Source organism: Camelina sativa, chromosome 2 (genome assembly GCF_030686135.1).
Source record: "Camelina sativa cultivar CO46 ecotype springtype chromosome 2, ASM3068613v1".
Lineage (NCBI taxonomy): Eukaryota > Viridiplantae > Streptophyta > Magnoliopsida > Brassicales > Brassicaceae > Camelina > Camelina sativa.
In genome coordinates this window covers 11,596,588-11,620,335 of record NC_141881.1, presented here as the reverse complement: position 1 = coordinate 11,620,335, position 23,748 = coordinate 11,596,588, and the positions used below count along the sequence as shown (strand labels likewise).

At 34.4% G+C, this 23,748-nt stretch overlaps 5 protein-coding genes across 10 annotated transcripts; 4 read left to right on the top strand and 1 right to left on the bottom strand.

Moving 5' to 3' along the window:
* The first annotated feature begins 5,164 nt into the window (after nt 1-5,164).
* LOC104721310 (elongator complex protein 6) lies at nt 5,165-9,531 on the top strand. 2 transcript variants are annotated; one of them, XM_010439270.3, is made up of 6 exons: nt 5,165-5,500; nt 6,087-7,975; nt 8,057-8,129; nt 8,635-8,843; nt 8,943-9,089; nt 9,195-9,531. In XM_010439270.3, the coding sequence occupies exons 2-6, from the start codon at nt 7,739-7,741 to the stop codon at nt 9,318-9,320; spliced, it is 792 nt and encodes a 263-aa protein (XP_010437572.1). In that variant the 5' UTR covers nt 5,165-5,500; nt 6,087-7,738; the 3' UTR covers nt 9,321-9,531. The 2 variants fall into 2 exon arrangements, with proteins under 2 accessions (XP_010437572.1, XP_010437565.1); XM_010439263.3 differs by lacking the exon at nt 5,165-5,500 and having other exon boundaries at nt 6,823-7,975; nt 8,632-8,843.
* Nucleotides 9,532-11,673: 2,142 nt separating this feature from the next.
* LOC104721295 (molybdopterin synthase sulfur carrier subunit) lies at nt 11,674-12,552 on the top strand. Of its 2 annotated transcripts, none has more exons than XM_019234590.2 (2): nt 11,674-11,812; nt 12,148-12,552. In XM_019234590.2, the coding sequence occupies exon 2, from the start codon at nt 12,159-12,161 to the stop codon at nt 12,447-12,449; it is 291 nt and encodes a 96-aa protein (XP_019090135.1). In that variant the 5' UTR covers nt 11,674-11,812; nt 12,148-12,158; the 3' UTR covers nt 12,450-12,552. The 2 variants fall into 2 exon arrangements, with proteins under 2 accessions (XP_019090135.1, XP_087338065.1); XM_087481939.1 differs by having other exon boundaries at nt 11,695-11,833.
* On the bottom strand, nt 12,511-14,010 carry LOC104721301 (uncharacterized). The gene is made up of 4 exons (XM_010439259.3): nt 13,797-14,010; nt 13,490-13,701; nt 13,237-13,393; nt 12,511-12,799 (listed from the first exon to the last, which is right to left on the bottom strand). The coding sequence occupies exons 1-4, from the start codon at nt 13,831-13,833 to the stop codon at nt 12,693-12,695; spliced, it is 513 nt and encodes a 170-aa protein (XP_010437561.1). The 5' UTR covers nt 13,834-14,010; the 3' UTR covers nt 12,511-12,692.
* Nucleotides 14,011-16,507: 2,497 nt separating this feature from the next.
* LOC147948460 (zinc finger BED domain-containing protein RICESLEEPER 2-like) lies at nt 16,508-17,086 on the top strand. Its single transcript, XM_087467032.1, has one exon. The coding sequence runs from the start codon at nt 16,508-16,510 to the stop codon at nt 17,084-17,086; it is 579 nt and encodes a 192-aa protein (XP_087323158.1).
* A 289-nt stretch (nt 17,087-17,375) lies between these two features.
* LOC104721273 (putative pirin-like protein At3g59260) lies at nt 17,376-22,320 on the top strand. 4 transcript variants are annotated; one of them, XM_010439216.2, is made up of 12 exons: nt 17,376-17,562; nt 17,798-17,960; nt 18,413-18,641; nt 18,831-18,877; nt 18,985-19,127; nt 20,681-20,802; nt 20,906-20,955; nt 21,052-21,090; nt 21,196-21,224; nt 21,328-21,390; nt 21,473-21,573; nt 21,663-22,320. In XM_010439216.2, the coding sequence occupies exons 5-12, from the start codon at nt 19,125-19,127 to the stop codon at nt 22,150-22,152; spliced, it is 897 nt and encodes a 298-aa protein (XP_010437518.2). In that variant the 5' UTR covers nt 17,376-17,562; nt 17,798-17,960; nt 18,413-18,641; nt 18,831-18,877; nt 18,985-19,124; the 3' UTR covers nt 22,153-22,320. The 4 variants fall into 4 exon arrangements, 3 of the variants coding, with proteins under 3 accessions (XP_010437518.2, XP_010437526.2, XP_087338056.1); XM_010439224.2 differs by having other exon boundaries at nt 17,409-17,562; nt 18,997-19,127; XM_087481930.1 differs by lacking the exon at nt 17,798-17,960 and having other exon boundaries at nt 17,427-17,562.
* The last annotated feature ends 1,428 nt before the right edge of the window (nt 22,321-23,748 follow it).

The following is a 23,748-nucleotide window of genomic DNA, read 5'->3' as shown; positions in this document are numbered from 1 at the left end:
TTAAATTTTGTATAAGAAATAATCATACCAAAAAAATGTTGACAAGAGTGTTATTTTGAGAAATTGCTATAATTTTTTTTGAGATTCATACATTAGTATATTTTTTTTTTGAGATTATACATTAGTAAAACAATATTTTAGTTTCAGAAAATTTAAGAAATATAATCAAAACTATTATGCATACAACCACGCATTGCGTGGACTAATTACCTAGTATACAAAAAAGTAACGTTCAAATATACGGAATAAATGTTAAATGAAGAGTATGTTCGGTTAAAGTTACATTTGTCACTGCTAGAATTGTGCAGATTAAATGGATTAAAGAAAGACATATGTTTAGATTAAGTATAGATTATGTTCGATGTTTGCCACAGGTTGAACGATGCGGATTAAACAGATTAGAGACATGTGATTAGATAAAATAGAGTGTAGAATGAAAAGATTTTATTTGCATGTTTGCCACGAGTTGGAAGATCCGAATCAAACGGATTGAAAAAAAAGTGTTTAGATCAAATATAGTAAAATATACAAAAAAGTAATGTTCAAATAAGCCAAATCAATGTTAAATGAAAAGTATGTTCAGTTTAAGTTACATTTGTCACTGCTAGAATTGTGCAGATTAAATGGATTAAAGAAAGACATATGTTTAGATTAAGTATAAATTATGTTCGATGTTTGCCACAGGTTGAACGATGCGGATTAAATAGATTAGAGACATATGATTAGATTAAATAGAGTGTAGAATGTAAAGATTTTATTTGCATGTTTGCCACGAGTTGGAAGATTCGAATCAAACGGTGAAAAAAGTGTTTAGATCAAATATAGTAAAATATACAAAAAAGTAAGGTTCAAATAAGCCAAATAAATGTTAAATGAAAAGTATGTTCGGTTAAAGTTACATTTGTCACTACTAGAATTGTGCAGATTAAATGGATTAAAGAAAGACATATGTTTAGATTAAGTATAGATTATGTTCGATGTTTGCCACAGGTTGAACGATGCGGACTAAACAGATTAGAGACATATGATTAGATTAAATAGAGTGTATAATGAAAAGATTTTATTTTCATGTTTGCCAAGAGTTGGAAGATGCGAATCAAACGGATTGAAAAAAAGTGTTTAGATCAAATATAGTAAAATATACAAAAAAGTAACGTTCAAATAAGCCAAATAAATGTTAAATGAAAAGTATGTTCGGTTAAAGTTACATTTGTCACTGCTAGAATTGTGAAGATTAAATGGATTAAAGAAAGACATATGTTTAGATTAAGTATAGATTATGTTCGATGTTTGCCACAGGTTGAACGATGCGGATTAAATAGATTAGAGACATATGATTAGATTAAATAGAGTGTGGAATGAAAAGATTTTATTTGCATGTTTGCCACGAGTTGGAATATACGAATCAAACGGATTGAAAAAAGTGTTTAGATCAAATATATAGTAAAATATACAAAAATATAACGTTCAAATAAGCCAAATAAATGTTAAATGAAAAGTATGTTCAGTTAAAGTTACATTTGTCACTGCTAGAATTCTGCAGATTAAATGGATTAAAGAAAGACATGTGTTTAGATTAAGTATAGATTATGTTTGATGTTTGCCACAGGTTGAACGATGCGGATTAAACAGATTAGAGACATATGATTAGATTAAATAGAGTGTAGAATGAAAAGATTTTATTTGCATGTTTGCCACGAGTTGGAATATGCGAATCAAACGGATTGAAAAAAGTGTTTAGATCAAATATATAGTAAAATATACAAAAATATAACATACAAATAAGCCAAATAAATGTTAAATGAAAAGTATGTTCTGTTAAAGTTACATTTGTCACTGCTAGAATTGTGTAGATTAAATGGATTAAAGAAAGACATATGTTTAGATTAAGTATAGATTATGTTCGATGTTTGTCACAGGTTGAACGATGTGGATTAAACAGATTAGAGACATATGATTAGATTAAATAGAGTGTAAATGAAAGATTTATTTGCATGTTTGCCACGAGTTGGAATATGCGAATCAAACGGATTGAAAAAAGTGTTTGATCAAATATATAGTAAAATATACAAAAAAGTAACGTTCAAATAGGCTAAATAAATGTTAAATGAAAAGTATGTTCGGTTAAAGTTACATTTGTCACTGCTAGAATTGTGCAGATTAAATGGATTAAAGAAAGACATATGTTTAGATTAAGTATAGATTATGTTCGGAATTTGCCACATGTTGAACGATACGGATTAAACAAGATTAGAGACATATGATTAGATTAAATAGAGTGTAGAATGAAAAGATTTTATTTGCATGTTTGCCACGAGTTGGAATATGAAAATCAAACGGATTGAAAAGAAGTGTTTAGATCAAATATATAGTAAAATATGCAGAATAAGTAACATTCAAATTAGCGCAATAGATGTTAAATGAAGAGAATTGTACGTGTGATTAAAGTTACATCTGTCACTACTTGGATTGTGCGGATTAAATGGATTAAAAAAAGACATATGTTTAGATTAAGTAGAGTAAAATTGGTAGATTTTATTCGGTGTTTGCCACGGGTTAAACAATGCAAATCAAATGGACTAAGGACATATGTTAAGAATAAGTAGAGTAGAATGGGTAAATTCTACTTGCGTGGTCACCACGAATTGAATGATGCGAATCAAACGAATTAAAAAGATATGTTAGATCAAGTAGATTAAAATAGGTGGACTCTATTGAGATGTTAGCCACAAGTCAGAAAATGCGAATCCAATACTGACTGACCGTTCATGGCGGATGATCATCGCCGTTTATTTTCAAACGGATAAATTTGTATTTTAGGTATTTTGATAATAATTTATCTTTTTAATTTTGGAAATTAATTAAAAAAACAAATTTACTTTTAATGGGATTTTGTAGATTTTGTAGATAAAGAAAGAAACATTAATTAGTTAAGGCATATTCTTTTAAACGACAACGGTGAAATTCTGGTGTACAACCTAAGCAAACTCACCACATTTGACAACATATTCGGAAGATAGGGATCATTTTTCCTCGTTCCGATTCAAATCAAACTGGAAACTACTCCAGCTATTGCATTGGGTTTTAATCCAATCAACGATTGGGCTATCTCTCGAATTATTCAAATCAAACTGGAAACTACTCCAGCTATTGCATTGGGTTTTAATCCAATCAACGATTGGGCTATCTCTCGAATTTTCTGGTTTTTTAAAGAAATTGGCATGACAATTGTATCAGAAAATTGTACAACTGTAAAAGAATTTTGCAATGAAATTCATTATAATGAGAATTATATAGTAAAGAATTCTTATAATAAATATAATTTAGAAAGCTGATTCAAGAGATATAGAAAGTCATCTTGATCCCTAAGAAATTCACAAATTTTAGGATCATAACATCTAATCCAAGAAACATAAAACAATTACAAGATTGAGTTTGTCCTAGCCGCTTCTTCTCTCTGGCACAACCACCGAGGTTCCTTTCCCCGGCGGCGCCGAGACCGATCGGCATCGCTGGGCTTTGGTTTCGTCATCTTTGTCCTCTCCTCTGTCTACAAATCTCGCTCATGTCCTTTTTTATTTTCACCGGAGTCCTCCTGACAGTCCAGATCTCCTCCGCTTCCGTCTCTCTCTCTCGGTGAGGTTACTCGTCTGAGTACCCAGCTGTCTGAGACCCCTCAACCCCCCCCCCCCCCCCCCGGAATGCCCTGGTAACCTTGGAGACTATCTCTCGATGTGGCTTTATCCACAGTCAACCTTAACATCTCTCCGATCCTCGGATTTATATCCTCTCTCCAAGTGTTTTACTTGGCTGCAGCTGGACGGGAGCTTTGTGTTGACGTTGGAGCCTTTGAAGATCTTGACGAAGAAACCCATAACCTCGGCTTGCTCTGTCCCAACCTTGTTATCTCTTTGGCCCAGGTTTGCTCTCCAATCTTATCTCGGAACCCTGGTAGATAGTCTACTTATCCTAGACTATGATTCATCCCTGCATTGGAATCTACTCACACGCGCATATAATTTCTGTTTATCAAGTTCAAATTATTTAGTACCGGTGTGTTCTAATTGGTCAAGACGAGGTTCCCTCGATAGCAGAATATTGGTTTCTTATAATTTGCTTGAGAATATTTTGTGTCGAGTTCAGTGTGAATCCATGTTTGGTCTAAACTCCACTCTCTTCCACCCTAGTCAACGCTTGATTTGCTTAGTGGTATCACTAGTTCAAAAACTGCTTCTGATCTCTAAGTCACCATTGTTGCAAGACTGGTATAAGAGTCCTTTGAAAACCGTTTTTATCGGATCTCCTAGGGATGTTCTCTTTGATGGAAAAAGCTTGGTGAAGCTTGGCATTATGACCCCACCTATACGAAGTTGGGGTTACTGAGCTTTCACCAGCCTCCTATCTCCACTTCTCATGATTGCAAAGCTCACAAAACAGCAAATCATCTACTTTTTGAAGTCCCCTCATAGAAACTTGAAGATTAGTGGCATTATAATCCCCACTCTATGGAGTAGTGGTTACCACAAAATCTTTAAGCTCTTCTCACTCAACCTTGGACCTGCAACTACTTTAGTAGTGATCGGCCCTCAGAGCTCTACCATTGCTCGACCTCTTATCAAAGCTCTACCTAGAGTAGCCCCCCTCACTCCGGTGAGACAGTCAGCTTTGACCATTTCATCGCCAAATAGTCTTAGATCCAAGACAATGGCCACCCATTCCTCCATTGACCTGCTCATGGAGTTCACATCGACTTATCTTGATTTCACAGGTTCCAGTTTGCTTCCTAGCATGTGGTCCATAGCTCTCAAGTTACTATCGATTGTCTCTATCTACTTATGTCTCTATGTTGATTTATGCTTTGGGCAAGTTCCCTTTGTGTTGTATCCTAAAAACTTTCTCTACCTTGTATGTTACCTTCTATTTTAATTGAATGATAACATCTGTTTGATCAAAAAAAACATCTAATTCTTGCAGATCTATGAACATGGAACATCTAACAATTTACTATGAATATGAATTCAAAAGACACTAAGACATTAATTTGCTTATCTCCTTTCTTTTCCTTTTTCTATTTTTAGATTTTTAACCATTAGAGCTTGTTTATCGGGAGGTTTTAAGAGATTTTAAGAGAGATTTTAAGTGTTTTGTAGATTAAAAATAAATCAGATAAAAGAAAAAAAGATAAGAGGACCTCTTATTTAGTAGACTCAAATTTGGAATAAGAGACCGTACGTGTCACGTTTCTGTTGGCCAAAGAAATTAATAGAAGAAGAAAAACAAATTATGCCCGAGATAATTTTTCTTTCTTTTTCTCTCTGTCTCTCTCTCTTTCTCTCGCGATAGAATCCCGATTCGACAAAGGAAGAAGATGAATCGAAGGATATGGAATCAAGAAGAGGTTGGGGTCGGAGGTGATGCGGAGGAGATTTCGCGATTAGGGGTTGTTTGATTTTTTTATCCCAAATTAGGGTTCTTTGATTTTTGATCATCCTCTCTCAAGGTATCCTTTCTCAATCTCTCTCTCTCTCTCTCATTTGATTTCGCTTTTAGCTTCTTCAATTTTGTGAGAGGCTGTTGGGTTTGGTAGTAGAGCATGTCTTTCTTTTAGAACTTGCGTGATGGGTTTCTGTCAAGTTATGTGGATTCTGTACCTATTAAAGTTTCTTCATTTTTGAGTCTTTGCCCGTTTATTCGTTGATTTGAAAGTGTAGACTTTTATTTTGGAATGTTCTCTCTGCCATCATAAATTTTTATATTTTCAATAGACTTTGGTGTTCTTGTTCTCGGTGGATGAAGTGGAGAACAATCTGGGGAGGTTGAAATTAGATTGTTGCAAGTTTGTAAACCTTGGGATTTGTTACATTGAGAGTTTGCTTTGTAGTTTTATCGTTTGAGTTTGAGATTGTTTATCATATCTGATCCATTCAAACTGATGGTCATGGTCATGGACCAAACAACAACCACTTATTCTCCTCTGGTTCATCTCATAACCATTGTTGTGAAACAATCTCTAATTGCCAAAATCTTTGTACGTTTCCTAGAGCTAATGATTTCTGATAATTGTTATGTGATACTTCGGTTTGCAGACTTCTTGGTATGTTTTGGATTTATTGGAAGGGCTGTGGGTACTAGCGGGGGCAAGATTAAATGGCAAAGAAGGAAGGTTAATCGGTTTCACTATGTGTATGAGCAGAGTAGCAGTCTACAATCTTTCGAGTTTGGTGATGAGTACAGTGATGACTCCAACAAACACAACAAGACCCATCACAATGACTTTGGAAAACAGTGATCCAAATGTGAGGTACTTTGTTTATATGCACTTCGCTGAGGCTGAGGTAATTCACCTTAATATAAAGTGTATGAATTGTCCTTGTTGGATCAAAAGCTCAATGTTGTTTTGGTTGTTTGTTCATTCATAACTGATGAAGTTGAATGAGATTAGATTCAAAAAACTAGATTTTAAAAAATAAGAGACTCAAAATTATATCCTACCATTGGAGAGGATGATTTTTATTATAATCTCAAGGGTTCTTATTTTATAAACAGTACAGAATATATTCATTAAAAATTACAACAGTACATAAGAGACTAAAAATTAAAACCCACCGATAAACTTGCCCTTAGAACTTCAAAATTTGTTTGTTGTTGCAGATTATTCTAAACTTTATCAAAGAAGATCAAGTTGTTTTATATATGTGGTTTGATTTAGATACTAGAATAATCAAATTTTAATGTTCACACGCATATAAGAGAATTGACCACACGTACATATATATTTGCTTATTAATATTTTATAACTTTTTAATCGATGTTTATGTTATTCCAAACACTTTTCAATATCACAAATCACAAACAGTTATTGTTCATTCTACTATACTTAAAGTCTTAAACGATTTTCAAATACAATTTAGTTTATAAAATTAAAAGGTTTTTTTTAATCAAATATGCTCTTAATTTCATCAAAAATACATGAATGATTATGCAAGTAATTTCATATTAAGATGAGAAATAGTGGAAATAGGACGGAAACTGCTAATTTGGATAGTGAAAACATTGTACATAAAACGATTTTCACAAAAAATGATACATAAATATGGATAACAGTATCGGTACATAACCGTAACTTAAACATTAGACAATTAAATTGTTAATTTTAAACGAATTTAAGACTATTAATTTTATATGAAAAAAATATCGGGATATCACCTAGTTTATTTTTGTTTTGGAAAACCAAAAATACTTTGAACTCCACATTTGGTATTTTAAACTTCCAGTCCAAGTCATATAATTAAAAACATTTTTGATATTTAGCTCTATTTTTTCATCATGTTCAATTGTTCATATATATTAATATTATACTAGTACGTCTAAAAATAAAACTGTAGTTTCTTTCTTCATTGCCAATTTTGTTATCGATTTGTAGTAACAAAGAAATTATTAAACATCTCAAAAACACTCGTCACGACAAGTCTCAAGAGAATGTTTTTAATATCTGTAATTGACTTGATTTGGTATATAAAAAAACCTTTGATTATATAGGTTAAAACATTGGTCATTTAGGCTGTTAATTTATAAAGAATCGAAAATTAAGGGGTTTAAATTAGAAAAGTATTCTCCAGGGAACAAAATATAAATTCGATCAAACTTGAAGGCCTTTATTGTTATATTTTCTTTCTTCTTTCTTTCTGCAAAAACCTAAAATTTCTCCTTTGTCACTCTTCTCCGTCCAATTGTCTCCATGGATCGTTCTGTGAATCTCCTCGACTTAGCCTTAGGGTTTGATGAGCATCAGCTAGCTAATCCATCGCCACTGAATGGGAAAGTAGTACTAATCGAAGACTGTGTAGAGACGAGTGGCTCGTTCGTACTTCACCAGCTGATGAAACGTGTTCTCTCCCCTAATTCCTCCGACGCCCTAATCTTTCTCGCTTTTGCTCGCCCTTTCTCTCATTATGATCGAATCTTGCGTAAACTGGTAAAAGTTTCAATCTTTTTTTACTGTTCTGTCTCAATTTTTACATTCATTGCTTTTCTCAGTGTTGTGCCATTGTTACAGGGATGTAATTTAGCTACCCATAAGACGAATAATAGACTGGTGTTCTTTGACATGCTCATGATTAAGTGCTCAGGTGAGACTTTTAAGGTAAACACAGTCGATTTGATTAGAAAAGTAGACTTTAGCTAATGGCTTAATGTCACATCAGCTTAGTTAATAAGTTAGTTAGTCTTTGATAAAGCATACTTGGGGTGGTTGAAAGTGCATTGGCCTAGTTAGAGTGGTTGGAAGTGCATTGGCCTTGAAAAGTAGGGGAGCTTTCATTTTCGTGATCATCGGTTCTTCTTTGAAAGCAAACGATTTAAAGAGATAGAGAAGCTATTGTCTCTGTTCTCTGCAAATCAGATTCTGAAACCAGTAGGTTGTATTGGGAACACACATGATGAGTTTTGGTGGGGTTAGCTTAGATTCTATCTCAATATTTTACTTTTATTCTCAAATTTATCGACTTGTAATGGGCGTTTCATTGTTTTGTGTTGTCAGTTGTCGTCTTTAAACCTTGTTAGTAAGGTGCTGATTACTCTTGTCTTTTCAGATCTAAATACACTTTTTTTTTTACTGAGATCTCTTTTTAGCAGATGGTGATAAAGTGGAAGACAATGTGAGTGCAGTTGCAAAACTATTTCGGGAGATACAAGAAACCGTTCGAAAGCTACAGAGTGTAACAAGTGGTAACATAACCGTTATGGTGGATGATATGTCTCTCCTGGAAATTGCTACTACCGGCAGCAATTCAGATCACGTCTTGGACTTCCTGCACTATTGCCACACCTTAAGTTCTGAAAGCGTAAGTCAGAGAGGCTGTAACCCATTTATGAAGTACATTATAGGTTTTTTCTTCTTTTTGAGTCTTTTAACCTCAATCTTTATTTTTCTCTTAAGACAGAATTGTTCATTGGTCATTCTCAATCATGAAGATATATACGCGAGTATGGACAGACCTGCGTTTTTGCTACAGATGGTGTGTCTTGCAGATGTTGTGATAAAGGCAGGGCCTTTAGCCTCTGGTTTAGCAAATGATGTACATGGCCAAGTAAGTAATCACAATACTCTTTTTCCTCAAAATTACTATATTGAACCTTTTGTTTGATAATTTCTTGGTGTCTAAATGATTTTTGTTGTCTTATTGCATATGCAGTTGACTGTTCTGAACAAGGGGATTAGCAACTCCGGTCGAGGAAGCTCGAGGAACAAGTTGCAAAATTTTCAATTCAGGATCAAGGACAATGGTATCGACTATTTCTATCCTGGTTGCAGAAGCTGATGATTAGAGACTGTTTTTAAGGGTCATTTAATGGTGTGATAGTGATGCATCTAGAAATTTTGTTTTGTTTTCATAAGGAAGCTATTGCATTTAGGTTTAAAGATTATGTACTCTGTCTCTGCCAAACATTTTTTCCAAGTGTCTTCTGGTTGTCACTTCATGACTTTACTTTATCTAAGAGTCAAATGGCTATGCAAATTTTTTTGGATAATATTGATTATATAATATTGTAAACTATTATGCATAGGAACGACACAAAAAGATGTGATCAACTAGGCCAATGCACTTCCAACCTGCGACGCCTTCTGCATAGACCATAAACAACTCAAGACGTGATAATGATAGAAGAAAACACCACTAAGCGAATAACAGCTAAAGGAAAATATCAAATCTCATACAATATATATATATATATTCATTTTCTTACATATGAAACTTGATACATTTCACACACATACAGACATATTTATATTAATAAAACTATATCTAATATTTTTGAAATACATTATATCAAATATATTTTTTTCAACGAGCTTTACTAATCAGGAATTAATAGTGTCATGATACAATTGTTCCCTTTAACCTATCAGGAAGATAAACACTTTCACAATTGATACAACCATACTTAGCTGATAGGTGGGCTGCTTTGTTATTCTTTTGGAAAAAAATAAACTGAGTCTCAAGGAAACGTTGTGGCCATAGAAGAATGTATCTTGGTAGAGACCTGCGATTGATGTATCATAAATGCGTCCATTTATGATGTCGATTAAAACTGAACAATCTCCTTTTAAACATATTGATTTGAATCCTTGTAACCAGACTGGTTGCATAGCAGATAATAGTATAATACAGCCTTGGCACCTCCTTTTTATGGGGACTGCCCTGTTTTGAGAAAAATAAGCTCCCTAACATTTAGCTATGCCTATGCCATTTATGGTCTCAGGTCTCGTACTATCCATCCTACATTTCAAGAAAGAAGGAGGAGTATCTTGGTCGGATCCAATTGTGGACGGTAGACGAAGTTGCTGCAGTCGTGTAACTCAACTCTTGATCAGACTCGGTTGTCGTAATCCACTCGTTAGTGTCCGCCTTAGCCTTTAATCAGTACAACATTTTTGGGGCTATCTTGAAAATGATGAAAAAACAAGATTATTTATTTCTTTGCAATTAACCATAAAGGAAGGAATTTTTGTTCAATAAGTAAGTCCTTAAGAGGTTTGTATGAGCAAAACATCAGCAGCAGTTTGGTTTTGTCTCATAGTTTGAAACTCAAGAATGTTTGAAATATATTCGTTACAATCATGAGATGGTGAATGTAATAATGTTAGAGGTATATCCGATAATCTCCAAGACATTATTGCAAAAAGGCATGCAAGTAAATAGAACGTGATTGTTAGTTTTATCTGCCAAACAACTGATGACGTAAAACAGAGATTAGGATCAAAAGATCAAAATAGATTCATAGGAAACGCAGTCTCAACATCCCATCTGTAAGAGTCTCCAATGGAGATCCAACAAAAGGATGAGGAAGATAGAGTCTAGAGAATTCTAGAAAAAGATTACAAACCCAGATAATTGCCTATTGAAAGCAAGAGCTAACATGTGCTCTATATACACTGTGAAAACATAAACAGAATTATTACGTTTACTAGAATGATTCACGGCGTTTAACGGCTAACGTCTCCAACTCCATCTTGTGACGCGTGTCCCATGCTTCCTTCCTTCTCCATTTGAGTCATATGCCCTTTCCTATATCAACAACATATTTGACATTTGTGATCCAACTTCATTCCTCGGGTATTGGTTGGTACCTAGAACTCGTGAAAGAAGTCAACAGTTTTTTTTTTTTTTTTTTTTTTTCGGGATAGTTGAGAGTTTTTAGGATGATCAAACCATGAGGATCATCCAGACGACCGTCTTCACTGACGGGATCGTGAGTTAAGAGTCAGTATTCCGACCAAACGATATAATCTCCCGATTATTGTAGTGTCAATCAATTTTGTCGAGAGGGATGAATATTTGTTGGAGTATTAATATCCCTGGTCATCCTATACATTACACACTATTGTACACCAAAACCAAAACATATCCCATCAAGTATGATTTTACTTTTCTATTGAGATTTCTGTCTCACAAACAAACAATATATTTAGAGAATTTTATCATTTTAAGCGTAAGGTTACTGTTTGTTCAAAAAAAAAAAAAAAGCGTAAGGTTACTACTTACTAGGTTAGTCGGTTGGTGCGTAAATAGGGTATAATTAACACACTTAGAAAGTTTATGGTTTATTCCGCGACGAAGGGAAAGTTTGGGACTTTTTTGATTTAATTATTTCCATATGATCGAACAGGGCCACAAATCTAAAGATCGTCGCTGACTCCAGAGCCTGTGGCTGTGGTTGGTTTAAGCGATTTCCACCCTCTCTCACCGGAAAGCCCCGGCTAGTTTCCACCGCAGATCGACTCTTACGGCTCCGCTTAATCAGCCTCCTGGTATACTATAATATGTTCCATGTAAAGCTCCCAGATTTAGATAAAAAATTTCATCTTTTTAAAAGTATATGTGATTCCCCTGGGCCCTGGTTCGGAAATCAAATCCTTGTTTAAGCAGCTCAGAATCGGAACTCGTATTAATTTTTATTTTTATTCATTTAGATAAGTCTTGGTTCATTTTGATTCAATTGTTCTGTGGCTTTCCTTTTACAAAACAAAGTCTCAGTTTGTGTCTTGGTTCATTACTTTTCTTTATACAATGTTCTCAGAATAAAACAATTCACAGCTGGAGACTCTGCTTTGTGTGAAGACTCAATCCTTGTGTGTTTTCTCAGGTGTTTTGGCTATGGACAAAGAGGTTACAAAGATTGAAAGTGATGACACTTCGTCGGTGGAGATCAAAGTGTTGTTATTCGCAAGAGCACGCGAGCTCACAGGTGTGCCTGATCTAACTCTTAAGATGCCATCAGGTAGTACAACGCAAAAATGCATGGACGAGTTGGTTCTCAAGTTCCCAAGCTTGGAAGAGGTTCGTGGCTGTGTCGTTCTTGCGCTGAACGAGGAATATACAACCGATTCCGCCATTGTTCAACATAGAGATGAGTTAGCCATCATACCTCCGATAAGTGGCGGCTAATGCATCAGCACTACTTAAGCCCCTTGATTTGGGTTTGTACTTTTTATTAAAGTTAAACAACAACAGAAATATCTGTCTTATAATAAAAGAAAGGTTTACATCAGTTCTACAAATCTTCCAGTTTGTTGTGTTTTCTCATTCCGTAGATCATTACAATCACAATTTCTTCTTCTTCTTCTTCATCTCAATATTGATTATCATACAATCATTCTAACAAAGAGAAAAGAGAGTGTTATCACTGTTTCAGTAGCGACGTGGTCTTGAATGGTTGATACTATCTAGTGCTGAACCAAGAACCCTTCTACTATACTCCAAACTTGCTCCATTTGATACTCCTGGTGGAGGTGGCTCTGCAAAAATGCACAATAACAAAAAAACACAGAATAAAGTATATTAACTCTCACTCATACTCCGAAAGACAAATTTTGAATGAACTAAAAAGTTTCTTGATATCGTAATCTGTGTTGAATTCGACAACGAAGCAGCTTAACTTCTCATAACTCTAGCAGCTAAACTAGTGATAGCCATTAGCTTAAGCAAACAGACCCAAGTCTTATGCTTAGAAAGACAAATAGATTGAGCAGAAGGTTCTTGATTTACTCATCTGTGTTAAATTTGGCAAAGAACCAGCTAAACTCTTATAACTCACCAGCCAAACTAATGATACATTGAGACTACCATCTATACTCTGCCTAACTTGTTGTCAATGCTTCAAAACGAAAGCTGTTTATCATTCTATTTGTTCCATGAATCAAGAAGGGATAATAAGTAAACCAAAGAAACAAACCTTGTGTGTAATCCAAAGGCAGAGGTGAAGGCGGAGAGATCAATTGCGACGAAAACCTCTCTGAATGATAAGCAGCTCTATCCGAATGCTCGAAAGCCAAAGGCTGAGGTCTCGTTCTATTACCGGAGTTCGCCTGCAACTTATCCTGTCCAGATATCTAAATCCACAAAACCAAAACACAAAAAAAATCAAGAACATATCAATACCATTAGGCAAAAGATTTAAAAAGACAGAGAGGAGAACAAGGACTCACAGCAAACTTGAGAGTTCTACTGTAAAGAGAAACAAGTCCAGAGAAAAGCTTAACAGCGTAATCAGCGATTTCTTCAGTCTCGTACTCAGCGAAGGCAAAGCCTTTAGGTTTATCAGTTTCTTTATCACGAGGTATGTGTAGATCGATTACTCTACCAGCTTGAATCATTATATCATACAAAACCCTATCGCTTACTCTCTCGTCTACGTTCCCTGATTTATCAAAAATTCATTTCGAGTGGTTTCCGAGAAAGTTTTTTAATTGTCAGGTAAAAAAATTTTGGAGATGTTTGGAAGAGACACTTTACCTATGTAGACGGTGCAATTGGAATTTCCTCCAGACATTGAATCTGAATCGGGAACACTGGAAACCCTAAAAAGCTTGAGTCATTGAAATTGAGGAGAAAAAGAAGAAGAAGAAGTTTCGAGAGGATTGAAACTGTAATTTTTACAAACATTATTGTTAAAGGGGATAAATGACTAAAAAGCCCTCTATGTCAAGCTGATACAAACAAAACCAGTGGCGAATACGTGTTCCGGTTAGGATCGATTTAAAGAACATTGACATCATTAATTATATGTTTTTTTTTGTTTTTTTAAAAATATATTTGTTGTCTTAAAAAAAATAAAAATAAGTGACTTCATTTTGTTCATATGTGATACCCCTGGGCTTTCGGCAGACCCGAACAAACCGACCTGAGTAAACCGAAACATTCGGTTTTCGGGACCGAGATTGAAGGATGCGGAGAACTGATAGAGAAAATTAATTTGCGGATTCGGTTTCGGGTAATTTCGATTCGGGGGATCAATTCCGATCGGTTTTACTAAACCAAGATATATATATATATATATATATATATATATATATATATTTCTCATTAACCCTAAACCTAATAATCATTTTCATCCCCGAGAGAAAAACACTCTAACCCTAAACGATTGCGAAGGCGATTCTCCGAGAAACCCAAACTCCGTCTCAGTCTTCTCTCGTTATCTTAATCTCTTCTTCTGTTATTCTTCTTCGTCTTTTACAAGTAGATAGGCATTCGAAGATTTCTGAAATCGAAAGATTTGGTGAACCCTACTCCCCAAATCAAGAAGGTAAACTCTTATTCCTTTCAGTCTTTGTTCTTATAGTTGAAATGGTTTTAAATCCTTGGATTTCTGTTAATTTGTAGTACTTGAATCTCGTTAATGTCAGATTTCAATAAAAACCCTAACCCTAATTTTTTCAAATCGATTTATTTTTCAAAATTTGTTATAGTTTATTATAGATTATTATAGATTTGTCTTCTAGGTTGTTAAATTTAGTCGTAATTTTGTTAATCTGGGATTTAAACACAAACTAAACTAGGGTTTCTGTTAATCGATTGTTTTGAGTAGCTAGTTTTGAGTATACTTTTTTTGATGGTTTACTTATTTGAACTTCTCTAATGCTAAGCGTTTGTGATGCTTTGTAGATGGATGCACATGACCCAAACGACCCTAACGTCGAGAAGTATGCTGAAGAACCTGTTATCATTGAAAGAATTGCTCAGGCTGGGACTACTGAGGCTGGGAAGAAAAGGACTGCTGACTCTGCTCTACCACCTAAGCCAAAGAGGAAGTATCTTAAAAGGGTTGAGGTATGGCAACACTTCATTCAGAGGAATGAGGATGATAAGTTAAGTTTTTGTAAGTATTGTGGGATAGAAGTAGGGTGTGATACGGTTCTAGCAGGGACTAGTTCTATGAGGGGTCACATTCGTATCTGCAAACTGTACAAGGATTTCACTGAGAGGGAGAATCTGAAGGCATTAGGTACTTATAATCAAGGGAATATGAGGGTCATTAGGTATGATCCTCAGCTGTTTAGGAATCTGTAATGAATTGGTTGTGGTGAATGAGTTGCCATCATCGTTTGTTGAATCTGAAGGGTGGAAGCGGTTTTGTTTCAACATTCTGCCATTATATCAGACTTTCTCTAGAAAGACATGTTCTAAGGACATTGCTGGGAGGTATCTACAAGAGAAATCAGAGCTTAAACACTTGTTTAGTGTTGAGAAACAAAGAGTCTCTCTAACCACTAATATATGGGTTTCGCAAACCACCTCTGTCAACTACATAGTTGTGACTGCTCACTGGATTGATGAGAATTGGGCAATGCAGAAAAGGATACTTAGCTTCAAGGTAGGGACAGATCACAAAGGAGAGACAATTTCAGGACATCTTCTTGATTGCTTAGAGGATTGGGGGATTGAGAAAGTCTTCACAGTTACAGTTGATAATGCTAAGGGGAATGACAAGGCTCTGAAGGTTTTTAGAGAAGCGTTGATGCTGAAAGGAGGTGAAGCTTTAGTAACCAATGGTGAATTCATGCATATGAGGTGCTGTTCTCACATCCTCAATCTAATTGTGGAAGATGGTCTGAAAAGGGCAAAAGATAGCATTGTTGCTATCCGGAATGCCATCAAATATGTGAGATCCTCTTTTACAAGATTGAAGTCCTTTCAGTTGAGGTAATCACTTTAAGTCTTTAACCATTTGATTCTAATTTGTATTTAACTATTTATATTACTTTGGATTGTTTGCTTCTGATTTGGCTTTAATCTTCTACATGTGTGACACAGGAAAGGTGTGTAGAGGCAACTTGCCTCTGGATGTGGTTACAAGGTGGTATTCAACATACCTTATGCTCACCTCAGCTTTGAAGTTACGAGTAGCCTTTGAGAAGATGCTGAGTGAGGACAAGCTGTACGAAGATTACTTCATGGAAAAAGATGAGACTAAGCCGTGTTGGACCACCAATGTTTTCTGATTGGGAAGAGGCCGAGAGGTTAGTGAAGTTTCTCAAGGTCTTTTACAAATCTACTTTGGCATTCTCTGCTTCCACATCTGTGACCTCGACTGTTGCTTACAAGGAGATTGTAAACATTGAAAGACATTTAATTACTAAGTGTGGAAACAGTGATGAGGAGGTTAGAAAGCAGGCTCGCATTATGAGGGATAAATTTGAGAAGTATTGGATGGGTTAATGAATATGAATCCGCTAGTCATTGTTGGTAGTGTCTTTGATCCCAGGAATAAGATGCAGTTTGCTAGTCTATGCTTTGAACAACTTTACGGTAAGGATACAATAGAGAGTAGGAAGCTTACTAAATTAGTCATAGATGTGATGAGAAAACTGTATGAGGAATACAGTTCCAGACTTAGCAGACCTGTTGAGGTTGAGCAACCAGAAGCATCACAGGCAGCAAATACTATGGCTGCCTTATCTGATGATGATGATGAGGATGGCTGTGTGGGGGTAGAGACTTTATACAACTACATGATTAGCACTAAGAGACAAGTAGATTGCTGCAGTGAGTTGGATATCTACTTAACTGAGAAAACAGATGTTAGAGTGGAGACTGCTTTGGGTTTCCCTTATGATATCCTCTCGTGGTGGAAGTGTAACACCCAGAAGTTCCCTATCTTATCTACAATGGCTAAGGATGTTCTAGCTATCCAAGTCTCCTCTGTCGCTTCAGAATCAGTGTTTAGTATTAGTGGCCGAGTATTGGATTCATATAGGAGTTCTTTAACTCCTTATATGGTTGAGGTACTGATTCTCACTTAACAATGGCTGAGATGATCACTTTAATCCTTTGCTTCTGATTTGTATTTATATTACATTGGTTTGTTTACTTCTGATTTCTCTTTACTATTCTACATGTGTTCGTACAAAGCAGAAGCTGAAGTTGCTTCCATAATGCAGATGTTGGATGATGTTGCATTCTTTGAATCCCTTGGTTAGACCATCTCCATCGGTAGTATAGTAGCAAGTATGTTAGGGATTTTTAGAAAAAAATAAATAAAAAATACTGAATAAGCTAAGATATTTGAGAATTATATCTTAGCTAAGACACGTGACTGTAAATATGTAAAGGACATGTGTCGAATGGGGAATGGCTAGATGAAAAAAAACTTGCGCGTTTTTTCTTTTCGTTTCTTCTCTTTCTCTTTCTATCTCTCGATCTCTCTCTTCTCTCTCGATCTTTGATCGATCTTTTTGTCGATGGTCAATGATGCAATCTCTATCTCAATGCTCCAATGGTATGATTCTATCCTTTCCGTTTGTAGATTGTGATGAATTAGGGTTGGAATTTGATGAATTAGGGTTATCGGAATTGGAATTTGATGTTAGGATTATCGGAATTGGGATTTGATGTTAGGGTGTAGGGTTTAGGGATTTAATACTTATACACTTGCGATGTAGGTTTTGAACTTAGGCTGTTATGTTATTTCAAACTTCAAAATTTAACTTTGGTTCTTCTGATTCAATGTGCAGATTAGAGAGATGTGGTTTAAAGAATTAATGAAGTTTCATAATAAAAAATTTGGCCGAGGGGTGCATGCTCATGTAACAACATCAAACTGATTCTAGTGATTGATGCTCTTTGATTCAATACAATACGTCTTCTTTTGTCCACTTTGAATTCCCCACCATAAGTGTGAGTCTAACTTCCTTTAAAGTTTATTCGTTGGTACAGAATTTAGATCGGATAGAGGTACTGATATTTATTCCTTTTCCTGCGATGGAATAATGCTCTTTTTCTCTATAATCTCTCTTCCTTTCTTTACTTTGTTCTGTTTCAAGTTTACTCAACCAATAGTAATCTTCTTTTTTCCAAGCTTTTGAAAGTCTCGAACTTTTTCTGTTGGTTGGTTAGTATCATGTTGCCACTGATTTTGGGATGCTCAGCATGCTCATAGGCATGCTTGTCCTGTTTTTATTACTAGTCCGATTTCATAGATAGATTGTTACAAGTCTCTGTTCCTTATGTTCATCATATTCATAGACATGATTGAGTTTGTGTTATTGATCAAGTTTGAATGAGTGTTTTTGTTCTTGAAGAAAACTGATTTTGTGTTTGAATTTCTGATCATGAATGAGTATATGCAGGAAAGAGCCGAGAGCAATAGCACCAACAAGCCGACATCAACTTGTATAGCTGCGGATGTGCTTAGCCAAGGTACAATAACCGGGCTGATAATAGTTCTGCAAAGCCACGTAACCAATCAAGCCTGCAAAGCCAATCTTGCTTGAAGTTCAAGATTCTTCTTCTTCTTTGTTTAAAGCAAGTTTTTGAAAAAAGTTTAAGAACTTTGAATTAACAACTTTACCATTGGAGGTGAGTTTTTTACTTATATCTTAGGAAAGTTTTTAGCTTTGAATTTGTATTTTTCTCATAAAAATAATGTTAACATATTTCCTTACATCTTTACCAATGGAGATGCCCTTAGTATAAGTGTATAACCAATTTGTTTACTCTTGTTTATAAACAATTCTGTTTACTTATGACCATTGTTTTTTTGTATAGATTCTCGGAATGCACAGAATGATACTCAGTGACTCTTGCTTGCCTTGGTATAAGTTATGTATTTACATTTATGTTTTCTAAAAACTAGTTAGATTATTGAATGTTGGAATTGGATTACTTATTGTGTTTCTCTGTTTTTGATGTTTACTGGTAGTAATATAATTAGGAAGCTGCTCTTTTGTACTTTTTGATGTGGAGTAGCAGCATTAACATAACTCCGGAATATGAAAGTGGTAGCTGCTCTCTTTTGTGGTTTTTGATGCGGATTAGCAGCATGCACCATGCAGCCTTGATATGGTATTGATTCAATAGCTTCTACCTCCTAAACAATGAGTTGGTATTGATTCAATTCTAATCAAACTGTTATTTAGGCTGAGGGCTTTTGGTCCATTCTTTTGTAAATCATGGGTGAGAGTTTTTAGTGAATTAAAAATGATATTGATCACTACAATATTTATACTAAAAGAAGTTGGCTGATTTATAGATAGTTATTAGGTTTGATAAGAAGTAATCTTTATACAATCCCATTAATCACGTAATATTTAGTTTGAAAATAGGAATATGCTCCTAACAATCCAAATATGGTATTAAGAGAATATCTAAATTATATATACAAGTATATAAAAGTCTGTTAGAAAATAAGTATAAATTTACTAATGGTTTGTTGATGTTTTCGTTTATATATGGTAGTCACTAAAATACAGAAATATAAATTTAGATTGATTTTCTAATGATGTGTTTACTGATTTTTTTTTCCGCAAATTTTGGTTTTTCAAATCAGACATTTAATATTTGAAGTATAATTTGGATAATGATTAATATTTGATTGCATATTTGGTAATAGTTTGAAAGATTCGGGATGTTATGTTTTAAAAATTCACATTAAATATAAAATCGTATTTAAATATGGTAATTAATGCTTTGTGGTAATTTTGTGGTAGTTACTAATTATTAGGGATACGATTTAAATATAGTAATTAATGCTTTGTATTTTAATTAGTTGTTTATATTATACGGTGTTGATTTAGTTAGATGGTATATGGTAGGTCTTAATTATACCCGATTTTTATGAGATAATATCTTTTTATTTTGTTCGGCAACTGTAATGAGTATCAGTTTGTTTAGCTTCAATTAATTTCGAATTCAATCTGTTTGGCTTCAAGTATTATACTTATCCCTATTCAGTTTTCAGTGGCATTTCATTGTAATAATCTCTTAATATATGTCTACTTATTAAAAATGCTCCCCTTTTAATAGTATAGATGTTTATAGAGTTTAAACTAAAAATCCCAACGAATCATACGTGTACAAGTTATCTGGTTTTTTTTTTCATGTGACAAAAAAGAATGTTTTTTTTTTACAAAAAAGAATGTTTTTTTTACAAAAAAGAATGTTATTTTCAAAATAATAATAATTCCGAAAAACATATTTTATTAAAATGTAAAGTATTTAGAATGTAAATGTTAATTCAGGGAATTTACTTATATTATTATGTATTTTACTAAAATTCATTATATCTGCAAAAAAAAAGAAGTTCTTGAACGACAATAATGAATTTTGGGATGTTTTCTATATTTTTATTTTATTTTCTTTAACATCAAAAGCTAATTTTCCTATCCTTTGATGTTTAAAAGAAGAAAATATTATAGAATTTTTTTTTTTTTTTTTTTTTTTTTTTTTATTTTCGACAAAGCTATAGAAAGTTTACATTTATGATAAATTGGTAAAATACATTACAATCAAACATTTATGGAAACGAGATTTTTTTATTTATTTCTTTTTTTGTCTTTGTTTTTGTGATATAAATATGTGTACGCACGCCAAAAATAAACACACAAACACTCAAACAGAGAGAGACAAAAGACACAAAGGACATCATCACCATGTCAGAGAGACAGGTTGTTAAGAAGATTTATGCAAATTTTGAGAACGACGGTGGTGCTGGTAATGTTATTAGACAAGGCATCACGAAGTGAGTTTGCTTTTTTTATTGTTTATCAATTTTCTAATGTATAATCCAATGGCTTCTTCACCTTCAAGTTTCATTTATTTTTCTTGTTGCATGGTTAATTCAGGACAAACCATGAGTTATTGGACCCGTTCGTCTCGCTTGCTGAACTTTCCTGTAACATTCTTTTTACTTCCCCAATGTGTGAATTAAATTTTTTGATTTTGATGTTTACTTATTGTTTGTTCTGATTTGCTCTGTTTCTTGATTCAGTTTCACCTCCTGGTGGATTCAGAGATCATCCTCACAGAGGTCAAATTCACGCCTATTATTATTATTTTTTTTTTTCTACGTACATCTGCTTAATTCCTCTGGTCTCTAATTTTCCTGATGTAATTGGATCAACTGTGTACACAGGTTTTGAAAGTGTGACATACATGTTGCAGGTGAGAACATATATATATCTTCTTCATCCATGATTTAAATCAATAATTAAAAGCCTTTTCTACTTTTGCTTACTTGGATATCGATTTAACTTGTACAATATAGGGAGGCCTCATTCACCAAGACTGTAATGGTCATAGAGGTACAATCCAAGAAGGAGATGTTCAGGTGAAACAATAAACATAATTAAAATACTCTTACTACTAAGCTTTCTTGTTGCATCCTTTTGATTTTGGTTATTATATTGCAGTGGACGACAGCAGGAAGAGGACTTATTCATTCTGAAATGCCTCAAGAAGAAGCTAACAGTCTCATACAACTCTGGATCAACCTCCCTTCCAGTCAAAAGATGTACAAAAAAAATTCTTCATGATAAAAGATTCTAGTTATATTCATCTTTTTCAATGTTTTAAGATATCTTTTGTTTGGTTTTATGACAGGATCTGGCCAAAAAACCGAGAAATACCGAATTCATATATTCGTAGAGCATGGGACAATGGAGTAGAGGTCAAAATCATAGCCGGAGAGTCGATGGGAGTCAAGTCTCCTTGCTACACAGAAACACCAATCATGTTCCTTGACGTTACTCTCGACCCAAGTGCTCAAACCAACCAGACCATTCCAGAGTCATGGACTGCTTTCGCCTACGTTCTAGAAGGCGATGAAGGCGTGTTTAGCTCCTCGGACTCTTCCACAGTAGAAGCACACAATGTTGTGGTATTTGGAAGAGGGGATCAAGTTAGCGTGGAGAATACATCAAGCTCTAGGCCGTTGAGGTTCTTGTTGATTGCAGGGGAACCGATCGGCGAGCCTGTGTTTCAGCACGGGCCATTTGTGATGAACTCGCAGGCTGATATTGATATGACAATTGACGACTATCGCAACGCCAAGAATGGCTTTGAGATGGCTAAGTCTTGGAGGTCACAGTGAAGAGTTTGAAGCAATAACCAGAGACATGCAGTTATATTTATTAGGTTTTCTTTTCTTATCGCACACGGTTTTAATCTTACATTCTATTTCTATATCTTATCATTGTCCGTAATAATAAAAACACATGCTACGTTTTTAATAAATTGATTCACAATAATGTTTTAACGATTTGAAGCTTAATTTTCTTTTTCGTCTTAATGAACCAACTATATTTGTTTACCCTCACTAGGATTAAAGAATAATTTTTCACAAAAGACAAAAAGAAAGACATTTATCAAAATAATATATTTTAATTACTTTTTTTTTTTAATATTATTATTTATTTAAATAATAAATCAGGAAAAAAAGAATTAGCCTATTAAAACTTGCCACATGTCGTGGTTGTCAAATAATATATTTTAATTACTTTTTTAATATTATTATTTATTTAAATAATAAATCTGAGAAAAAAGAATTAGCCTATTAAAACTTGCCACATGTGGTGGTTGCCAAGAGAATCGATTCTTTCGATTCTATATGAAGAAGCGTTGCTTATCTTTTACCTTCCTATATTATTATTTTATTATTACTTTTTAATTTTTAATTAAGAGTACACCTAAGAGAACTACCAGTAATCATGCCCTAAGTTCACTTAAACCGACGAAAGCATAAATTAAGAACAAGTCCTTACATAATAACTTAAAGCCAAGACATACTCATGGCTTTGACATGGTGAAAAGAGGCATGAGTGAATCCAAAAAAATTTGAGAAACCATATAGTAGTAACTAGTAACACATGCTTTAAGCAGAGGACAAATTGAGGTTATCAAAGATTACTTGAATCTTGCATTTGGTTAGACCTTCTCGAGGAACCATCTGAAACTGTCCCAGCACTTCTTCCACATCTTCGTGTATGGATGTTTTGTAGTGTATTACGAGTTTTTTTTAGTTTCGGCATTGTCTCAAGAAAGTACACGACTTGCTTCATCATCTTGTCTATGTCATCCTCTTCATAGATAACTCCAAACTTCAATACCGTTAAAACCTTCACAGGACTTGATGATAGGTATGCAAGTGGGAATATCCTCCTCCTCCAAAGGGCTCCACAAGCACTCATCGCTTATACACTTCTTTCCAACTCTTGTGAAGAAGCCCCTAAAACACAAAAGGGAACTAGCTAGTTTGATCAAAATCTAATTGCCTTGATGTTTGAATAATGTATATCAACCAACATATGGTATAATAAAGGATATAAATACTCAGTACTTCGAAGACAAGTGTTTTTTAAGTTTGGGCTGTTTTTGAGTAATGCTGTCAATGATTCCCATCCTACATTTCTGTCAGTCTTGACAGTTAACCGAAGCAGGTTGTAAGAAGACATGCTCACTTCAGTCTAATAACTCGGATTTAACAACTATATTATATTGGTGGATCAGTAGCTGCCACTTAATTTACACCTTTGTGATAAGCTAGTAAACACATTCAACTTGACAAAGAGAAACTGAAGAAAAATCATGAACGGAAACTGAAACAGTTTTCTGTTACACAAAATCTGAATGAAAAAGATGAACACAAAGGGTGCATCCTTAATAGCTTAATTAATCCACAACGGTTATA

Coding starts and splice junctions, on each gene's coding strand:
- LOC104721273 (XM_010439216.2), top strand. Junction 21,091..21,195: donor CAGAGATCATCCTCACAGAG/GTCAAATTCACG, acceptor CTGTGTACACAG/GTTTTGAAAGTGTGACATAC. Junction 21,225..21,327: donor GTGTGACATACATGTTGCAG/GTGAGAACATAT, acceptor TGTACAATATAG/GGAGGCCTCATTCACCAAGA.
- LOC147948460 (XM_087467032.1), top strand. CDS start 16,508: ATGAATCCGCTAGTCATTGTTGGTAGTGTCTTTGATCCCAGGAATAAG.
- LOC104721301 (XM_010439259.3), bottom strand. CDS start 13,833: ATGTCTGGAGGAAATTCCAATTGCACCGTCTACATAG. Junction 13,394..13,489: donor GTAGAACTCTCAAGTTTGCT/GTGAGTCCTTGT, acceptor TTGTGGATTTAG/ATATCTGGACAGGATAAGTT. Junction 12,800..13,236: donor GCCTTTGGATTACACACAAG/GTTTGTTTCTTT, acceptor GCATTTTTGCAG/AGCCACCTCCACCAGGAGTA.
- LOC104721295 (XM_019234590.2), top strand. CDS start 12,159: ATGGACAAAGAGGTTACAAAGATTGAAAGTGATGACACTTCGTCGGTG.
- LOC104721310 (XM_010439263.3), top strand. CDS start 7,739: ATGGATCGTTCTGTGAATCTCCTCGACTTAGCCTTAGGGTTTGATGAG. Junction 7,976..8,056: donor ATCGAATCTTGCGTAAACTG/GTAAAAGTTTCA, acceptor CCATTGTTACAG/GGATGTAATTTAGCTACCCA. Junction 9,090..9,194: donor CAAATGATGTACATGGCCAA/GTAAGTAATCAC, acceptor TTGCATATGCAG/TTGACTGTTCTGAACAAGGG.